Raw genomic sequence first — 8,807 nt, 5'->3', positions numbered from 1 at the left:
CTCACGCCACCATGCCCAGCTAATTTTTTGTATTTTTAGTAGAGACGGGGTTTCACCATGTTGACCAGGATGGTCTCGATCTCTTGACCTCGTGATCCACCCGCCTCGGCCTCCCAAAGTGCTGGGATTACAGGCTTGAGCCACCGTGCCCGGCCCTTTTTTTTTTTTTTTTTTTTTCCTATTTTTAGTAGAGACAGGGTTTCACCATATTGGACAGGCTGGTCTCGAACTCCTGACCTCCAGTGATCTGCCTGCCTTGGCCTCCCAAAGTGCTGGGATTATAGGCGTGAGGCACCATGCCTCCTTAGGTCTTTATACCGCCGCCTTCAATTTATATACGCCAACTCTTCTCGCTGCAGTCAGACTCTGTTGTCAAACCCCTTGCACACTGGGGATACTCACACCCTCCTCCCTTGGATAAGCAGCACCCTGACCACAAGCCCTGGCACCTCCTCACAAAGCACCCTGCCCAGTTTATTAATTTTGTGTCCTCTCTGACCCACCTGAACTGCGGATCTTGCAGGCAGCTGCAGGCAACTCACCACACCCAGGGCTCCACTGCCAACCCAGAGCCCTTCCCCAGGCTCCTTGTATCCTAACAGCCAGGGCTTGGTGCAATCAGGGGTGTTGACTAAAGGCTACCCTAAGGGCAGGGGTCAGTGGACCTCAGATAAGGACTGAGGGAGCCTCAGTGCCAGGCTTGAAGATGGTGATCTCCATCCTGAACTTGCCCGGAGTAGAGGGAGAGCCCAGATTCAGCTCTGCCTCCCCAAAGAAATTCTGGAAGCCTCTCTGCAGGCAAGAAGGCAGGAAAGAAAAGCGCAGTGCTCAGGGTGGCCCCTGGTTCTGAAGTCATGGGAGGTACAAGCTTCTCTCTTTTGTTCCCATCCATTGGCTGGTCCTGCTTTTTTTTCTCTGCTTATTTAAATGTCCTTGTCCACCTCTGAGCCACCTTTTCCCTACACTTGACCTTTTATTTTCTCCCTAGTGGTATCTCCTCACCTTAGGGACCAAGGTTCACCATCTTCTCCCACATATCACGTTGGTCTGCGGCAGGGTAGGCCCTACTGATGCACTCCCTCCCAGCCAACACATTTGGGAACCGAAGTCATCAGTCGGGCTCCCAGCCCACCTTTAACAGTGTTCGTTGGGGTGTGTGGTCGTATGTTGCAACTGTTCCCCCTGCATAGGCCATGAGGTCTTGAAGGGCAAGTGGATTGAACTATGAAGCCTCAAACCTGGCTCCTAGTAGAGGCTCAAAACTAACAAGTGGGATGGCTAGTGAGATCAAATGAGTCTCCTGGGCAATTTGGAAGAAGTCATAAAGGACATGGGAGAGGGGGCTATAGGCCCCACTATTTCTCCTAGTTTTATTTTCCCTCTTTCTTTTTTTTTTTTTTTTTTGAGACAGAGTCTCACTCTGTTGCCCAGGCTGAAGTTCAGTGGTGAGATCTCAGCTCATTGCAACCTCCACCTCCTGGGTTCAAGTGATTCTCTTGCCTCAGCCTCCTGAATAGCTGCGATTACAGAATGCTGCGCCATCACGCCTGGCTAATTTTTGTATTTTTAGTAGAGTCGGGGTTTCACCATGTTGTCCAGGCTGGTCTCGAATCCCTGACCTCAGTTGATCTGCCCATTTCGGCCTCCCAAAGTGCTGGGATTACAAACGTGAGCCACTGCACCTGGCCTCTCCTGATTTTCTTTAGAGGAAGCTGGTCTGAGTAATTATTAAAGTGCTGAGCCTTTGAAACCCATAGTAAAAGCCACCTCCTTTTTTCCTACTAGCCTGTGGTCCCATCTCCAGTGAGCACCCCTTCATCAGATTCTGTGAACATCCTGCCCCAGCTGGAGGGAAAAGGAGCTTTTGAGATGGTCTTTACCTCCCAGCGACTGAAGCAAGTTCCCCACTCTAAGCACACAGCATCTCTGGGGCCTCCTCTTGCCTCATCTCTGGGGACCTGCTGGGACCTCCTGAGGTGGTGCAGGGTCTAGAGCCAACCTGTAGCCCAGTGACTGCCTCCCTATCCAGGCAAGCCCCCAACCCCCTGAAACCTCAGCTCTGTGTCAGCCCAAACTTCTTTGGGGAAGGAAGACATTCCATTGATGAAGGTGACATTGCTGCATCCCTTATTGGTGATTAATAGGGGGAATCACGGGGCTGTCTGCAGAATAAGCCTTTGCTGGATACTGGGACCTCCCATTTGATCAGGAACCAAGGACAAAGAGGAGAGACACAGGGATGCCTGATAGACACAAGTGGGAGAGAGACACACAAGGAATAGGGGAGTGGGGTTAGACCCAGGGAGGAGAGGCCAGAAACCCAGGGAAAGATGGAAAAGGCAGACACAGGAGAGAGATGGACAAGAAACAGAAAAATAGAAGAGGCAGGGGAGAGGCAGAAACCAGAGGAAAGCTGTGGGGGGGTGGGGGGGCAGCAGCCAGGCAGAGGAAAGAGAAGAGGTGCTGCCTTATAAGCACCTGGCAGGCTTTCTGCTCACTTTCTGTGCCTGCCCCTGCCCCCAAGACTTGCAGACCCACAGGCTGGCAGAGCCTCAGGGCAGTGCTGCCTTGGGAAGGGTTCCAACAAGGTCTTGCGTCTCAATCGTGGGAGATCCCTTCTCAACTTCCACTAGCTCAGCTTTAGCTCTGACCAGGGGTCCCCTTCTTCCAAGAGAATGCTCAGCCTGACCACACCTCCAGGCACCAGGCCACTACTGGGAGGGGAGGTGGTATCAAGAGAGCTGCCTAAAGTTGTCACCCTGGGGCAGGGCTGGGTGGAGGTTAGTCCTGGGGTTGGCCATTCTAAGGAGAGCTACGTGCACATGCAAGTCCCGGTACGAGTCCCTGTACTAGAGTCCCTGGCACACTCCTTGCTTTCCAGCTCCAGCGTCTCGGATGGGGACAGGGAATGGAGAGGATCCCACAGACTCCAGAGTCAGGAGGGGCTGGAACTGGGAGACCAAGAGGAGGGCGAGTTTCCATCTCTTTCCCCGGCCTCAGAGGGAAAAACTTCCCCGCGCCCCCAAGGCTGCCTTCTTGTTCTGGGTAGCTCTGCCACAGAGGGAAAGAGCTCCCCAACTCCTGGATTTTGCCAAGGATGTCAGATCCCCTCAGTGGTCCCTTCTCGAGGGCAGGGGATAGGGGATGCACTGCAGCCAAGGCTCTAAGCACCGGGCTCCCTTTGCCCTTGTGCCCTAAACATTTCCTGCAGCCGTCCTCCTTCGCGTGCACGCAAGACCACGCGCCTAGGCTCCCGCGGGCGCGGATGCTGCTTCTCCCTATTCCATGCGCCAGAGCCCATCCTTGCCCTCCCCTTATCGCCGGTTGGTGTCGGCCTGAATCTAGTTCCCAAGGGGCAAGCCCCCAAGGGTAAGTCGGTGCACCTGGGAGCCCTGCGCTCTGACTAGTTGCGTTTATTTCCTGAATTTCCAGCAACGTTCCAGAAGGTGCCCAGCAGCGTCTGTCTTGGAGCGGGGACCCAGGAACTGAGGATCGGAGGTGTACGCTGGCTCCAATCATTCCCACACGTGACGCCTATGCCGGACGCTGTGGGGTGGGGTCTCCACTTGCATCCGCCTGGCGCCCCCGCCAACTCGGATCAGGTACCCATTTGCCCCGGGCTCTGCCCCATGGCCCTGCCCCCAGGCCAGCCCCATGACCCGCCTGGCCCACCTGGCCGTTCTTGCAGAGGTCCGCCCACATACTGGTGCCGTCGCCGCCGCGCATGAGGACATGGTAGGTAAAAAAGTAGGTGCCGGGAATGTTGCACGTAAACTTGCCGCTGGCCGCGTCGTAGTTGTTGCCTAGGTTGGTGACCACGTCGTCAAACTTGAGCACCTCGTAACCCTCGTGGGGGTTCTTGAGGCCGGCGTAGAAGGCCACGCGCGGCACCGTGGTGTAGGTGGCTGTGCTGATGGCGCCGCTGCCCCCCGCTCCCGGCAGCCCCGGAGGGCCCGGCTTGCCTGGCTCACCCTTCTCCCCCGGCGGCCCCACAGGGCCAGGAGGACCTGGGTCCCCGGGAGGCCCCGGAGGGCCAGGCTTGCCGGTGCGGCCCGGCTTCCCCTGGGGGCCCTGCACCAGCGTGGAAGGCGGGGGCGCGCCGCTCTGCTCGCTCAGGGCGTCGCCGCCGTCGGGCCGCGCGCCGGCGCCGGGGCCCCGCGCGGGGTAGGGGTCGCACACCATGCGGCAGGTGCCCAGCATCTCATAGTGGCCGTCCGGGCCGCCCGAGCTCACCAGCACCGGGATGAGCACCACCAGCACCAGCAGCATCACCACGCCCGCGGCGGCCGCTAGTAGCGTCTTCCGGCCCGCGCGGAGCCTGGGGAGCGCCGGGCCGCCCGGCCGCGCCGTCGGGGCAATGGTGCCGGCGGGCGGGGGGCGCGGGCTAGGCGCCCGCGCTCAAGGGCGATCCGGCGGGGCTGCGGGCATGGGGCCGGGCCCGGGGCGCCGCGCTGCGCTGGCTGCGCTGCGGAGCCCAGCCGCCGACTCCGGCCTTGCGCCTCCCTCCTGCTGCGCTGCCGGACTGAGCGCCGCGGCCGCCGCCTCCCGCCTCCCGCCTCCCGCCTCCGGCCTCCAGCCTGGCTCCTCCCGCCTCCTCGCGCGCGGGCCACCGCCCCCTCGGCCGGGCCCCGCCCCGGCCGCTCCGCGAGGCTCCCGGCGCACGAGGGGTGGGGCTGCGGGCGGGGCCGGCACCTAATTGGGCCGCGGGCGCCTCGATGTGGGCGGGGCATAAGGGGGCGGGGCCGCGGGGACACCCGCGGGAGCTGGGAGAGGAAAGGGGAGACTGAGGACGCGGAGACGGAGACTTGGAAATGGGGTGGGGGCTGAAGTCCGAGAGACCCGAGAGGCGTTCCGAGAGAAGGGGAGAGTGGGGACCAAAGAGAAACGGGAGAGAGGGCCACGGGGAGAGCTAGAGAGCGCCGAGGGGGATCGGGAGAGGAGAGGCCTCGAGGTTCCGTCACTAGGAAAACTGATAGGGACGGGGGTCGCCACTGGCCAAGACTCGCAGGGGGCGGAAGCGAAAGTGTAGCTCCCGGGTCTGCAGGGCACAAAGAGAGCGATTGAGGGGAGGACCGAGCGGGGATCTGGAAGGTAGGATGAGAAAGGGGTTATGACGGGAAGAGGATACGGAGGGGACCATACGGAGGCACTCAGGCCTCGCAGACCACCCGTCTGGGTGATCGGGGATCGGACGAATGCCTGTCCAGGGGCCCAGCGGAGCCGGAGTCCTGAGGACAGCCGCCTCCTCCTTTCTGGCTCTGATTGTTCTGGGTCCCGCCTTCCCCGGGAAGTGATAGGAGCTTCAACCCCCTCCTCGCCTCTGCCCCTTCCTCACCGAACTGTCGCCAGGCTGCTTTTTCCTGGGCCCTTTTCTTCCATCTCCCTCTGCTGAATTCCCTTATCTCTCTGCCTCTAGACCAGGGAGAAAAAGGGGATCCTAAAAAGGTGGGCACCCCATGTTATTTCTCCGTGCTGACAGATGCAAATACGTCCCTGTAAGGTGACCCCCCTTTCCAGCCTCCAGGAGGAGGGGTGGATCTCATCCAGCCCCTCAGCTCCTTCTCCCTCACCCCTCGGCCTCCTCTGCCGTCCCCTAACTCTTCTCCCCGTCAGGCTGTGGAAGGCTTTCCTCTTCCTCAAGTGCAGCGAAGTGTTTAAGTTGCATAAACCGAAACGTGTCTGCTTCCATCAAAATATTTGTCACATTATCTGAGGCCCAGCTCAGGCCGCACCACTACTCCTCCTTCACCCTCCTTTATCTGGCCCACCGGGGAGGATTCTGCCATTCCGAGACGACTGGCCCCCCGCTAAAGAATGACACCCCATCTTCTCCTCTCCTGAGAGGCCCCTCTCAGCTCACACTCTCCCTGTTGATCCGTCACCATAGGCAAAATGATTCCCTAGCCTTCCCTACCCAAGATTGAGGTCGCTAACCTCATCCAGGCTGGGAGGAGAGGGGGACACGGGGGCATCCAGTGGGGGGCTGTGAGAGAGGATCCTCCAAGCACTGATGGCTGAGGCCAGGTTAGAGTGACCCCACCACCACCAAGGAGGGAGCTAAAAAAAATTCAGTAAGTAGCATTTATTAAGGGTTTACTCTGCGAGGCCCCCTTGTTCTTCACATCAATCCAAAGATGTAAAGTCCAACATTATTTTAATTTTACAGATGGAGAACTGAGGCTCTGGGACGTTAAGAGATTTGCTCAAAGTCACACAACTATTAAGTGGGAGAGCCGGGATTCAAACTCGTAGCCTGGCTCTAGGCTCTTCCAACCTCAGCGAGATGTCTCTAGGTACCGTTTACTGCCCAAAGCGCAGTGGTAGGGGTCTCAGGGCGGCCAGACCTCCCTAGGCTCGGGAAGAGTAGTCTTCAGTGCTCGGCTGTCAGGCAGTCCGGCCTCCCGGTTCCCCACGGCGGTCTCCTCGGTGTGCCCCACAGAGAGCGACAGGGCTGGTGACCCGAGGGCCGCGCGCGCGCGGTCGTCAGCCTAGGATTTGCACAGACACCCTTCTCCCTAGTAGGCTCGCACGCGCCCCGCCCCCTCCGCTACGCCACTGAGGCTCGCCCGCAACCCGCAGCCCTCGCAGAGCCCTCCCGGGACACCGCGGCTGGCCGCCCGGGGCGGAGGAAGGGGAGGGAGCGCCCACCCATCCCCGAGCCGGCCGCGGGCATCCGAGAGGCGCGCTCGCAGCCGCACGGCGCCCCGCCTCCCGCTCTGAAAGAGCGCTTGTTCCCCTGGCGCGGTGTGGCGTCTCCGTCAGCCCAGCCGGATTCTCCCCGCTTCGCTGGAGTGGAAAATAACGGCTTCAAACTTTGCAGAGAGGAGCTGGTGCCAGCACTTTAATTAACAGCCATCTTGGCCTGTGAGCCGGGGCCACCGGCTCGGCGCCTCCCCTGGGTTCGCCAAGCCCCACCCGGCTCCGCCCAGGCCCCCCGAAAGAGGCACCCTCCCAGCCCCCACCCGCCCCTCCACCCCCATCCCCTGCTCTCAGAGCCCCTCTTTCCGGGAGATGAGGGCTTGGCTGATGGGGAGCGAGTGCTGCCCTGAGGGACATCTCCCAGCCTAACCCTGAAGACAGTCGCACCCCCCATCCGTCATGCTGCCCCCCACATTCTTTAAAGCCGGACTGTTGAAGATTCTGAAATTAAAGACCTGGCTGCGGGCCAGGCGCGGTGACTCATGCCTGTAATCCCAGCACTTTGGTAGGCCGAAGCGGGTGGATTGCTTGAGGTCAAGAGTTCGAGACCAGCCTGGCCAATATGGGGAAACCCTGTCTCTATAAAAAACAAAAAACAACTAAAAAGGCTTGTGTGACAATCCCACCCAGTGATTTTAGGTAAATCGCCTATCCAGAAGCGCCTGGTGTCCTCTGGAATAAAAGGGTGGTTGTGAGGATTAAATGAGATACTATGTTGTAAAGCCCTGGGCTCAGTATCTGATCCTTATTATGCACCTCGTAAATGGTAGCTAATATGAATATTTCACCTCAAGGCCAAGAAGGCCCTCTCATCATCCCAGGCCTCCATGGTCCTGCCACCTTCCTACCGATTGCTGTGCTTGGCACTAGGAGAGGAGGACAATGGACCTAGGCTCCCAGGTTCAAGATGGAACTGGATGAGTGAGGGAAGAACCCTGAAGTTCCGGCTCCCAGGCCTCTTATTCAACCACCTGCTAAGAACAAAGACTCAGGTTTTCTTAAATTTTTTTTTTTTCTTTTTGAGACAGTTTCACTCTTGTCACCCAGGCTGGAGTGCAATGGTGCAATCTCGGCTCACTGTGACCTCTGCCTCCCAGGTTTGAGCAATTCTCCTGCCTCAGCCTCCCAACTAGCTATTACAGGCACGTGCTATCATGTCCGGCTAATTTTTGTATTTTGGGTACAGAGAGGGTTTCACCATGTTGGCCAGGCTGGTCTCAAACTCCTGACCTCAGGTGATCCTCCCACCTCGGCCTCCCAAAGTGCTGGGATTACAGGTGTGAGCCACCATGGGACTCACCGCGGGACTCAGGTTTTCAGAAGTGGAAAGGAAGGGAGGGTTTCCAGGTAAAGAGGGCAGGCAGCACTCTCTGTAGCTGGGATGCTGCCAGCTGGGGGCTGAAGGTCAGGCTTTGCTTCCCCTTCTGTGAGTGTGAGGATCACTCCCACAGTCCCCATTTGGAATGACCCTACTGTAGGAACTCCTGCAGTGAGAGGGGTCGCTCTGACAGCAGCAGTTATTCCAGCCACTGAGGTAGATTGTGGAGGGTGCAGGGAAGGGTGTAGGTAAGGCTCTTTACCCAGGTGTGGCTGATGCTGACTTTAGGAACTGGGTGACTGTTCTTTGAATGAATGTGAGTGGGTGTGAATGTGTAAGAGGCTGTTGGTGTTGCTGTGTGTCTGGGTTTGAGAATGAAGAAGGGGGGTGCCATGCCCTGACTCATCAGCTGCTGGATCTGCATTGACTGTTTTTTACATTTGTTTTTACATTTACTGAAAATGCCTAGCTAGGCCCTGCCTGGGTGAAAACACCTATCGAGGCGGTGATGGTGTGTCCCAAGATGAGAAGGACTGGCAGGCTGAGCGGTGCCCCTGAGGAATTCACTGTATGGTGGGGGACACGTGCAGAAAGAAATGATGCACTGTCACAATCATTACTGTAGCTAACAGTTTTTGGGCACTTACTAAGTGCAAGATCCCGTTCTTAAGCACTTTTGTGGATTATCTAATTTACACTTAACCTATTATCATGGATTTAAACCATTACACGGCTTATGTCATGTAATAGTATTAACCTCCTGAGGTAGGTACTATCATCTTCCCCATTT

The 8,807-nt window shown here is 58.1% G+C and overlaps 1 protein-coding gene across 1 annotated transcript in view; it reads right to left on the bottom strand.

The window, feature by feature from the left end:
• The window catches only part of C1QL1 (complement C1q like 1), an 8,192-nt gene extending 3,673 nt beyond the window's left edge, over positions 1-4,519 (bottom strand). The window contains exon 1 of the mRNA XM_032270008.1: positions 3,673-4,519. Within this exon, the coding sequence (XP_032125899.1) occupies positions 3,673-4,269 (597 nt within the window). The 5' untranslated portion in view covers positions 4,270-4,519. The remainder of the gene's footprint in view (positions 1-3,672) is intronic.
• Positions 4,520-8,807: the final 4,288 nt, after the last annotated feature.

This window comes from Sapajus apella, unplaced genomic scaffold (genome assembly GCF_009761245.1).
Source record: "Sapajus apella isolate SASKATOON/1434 unplaced genomic scaffold, GSC_monkey_1.0 scaffold201, whole genome shotgun sequence".
NCBI classification, from domain to species: Eukaryota; Metazoa; Chordata; class Mammalia; order Primates; family Cebidae; genus Sapajus; species Sapajus apella.
This window is presented reverse-complemented; position numbering and strand designations above follow the sequence as displayed.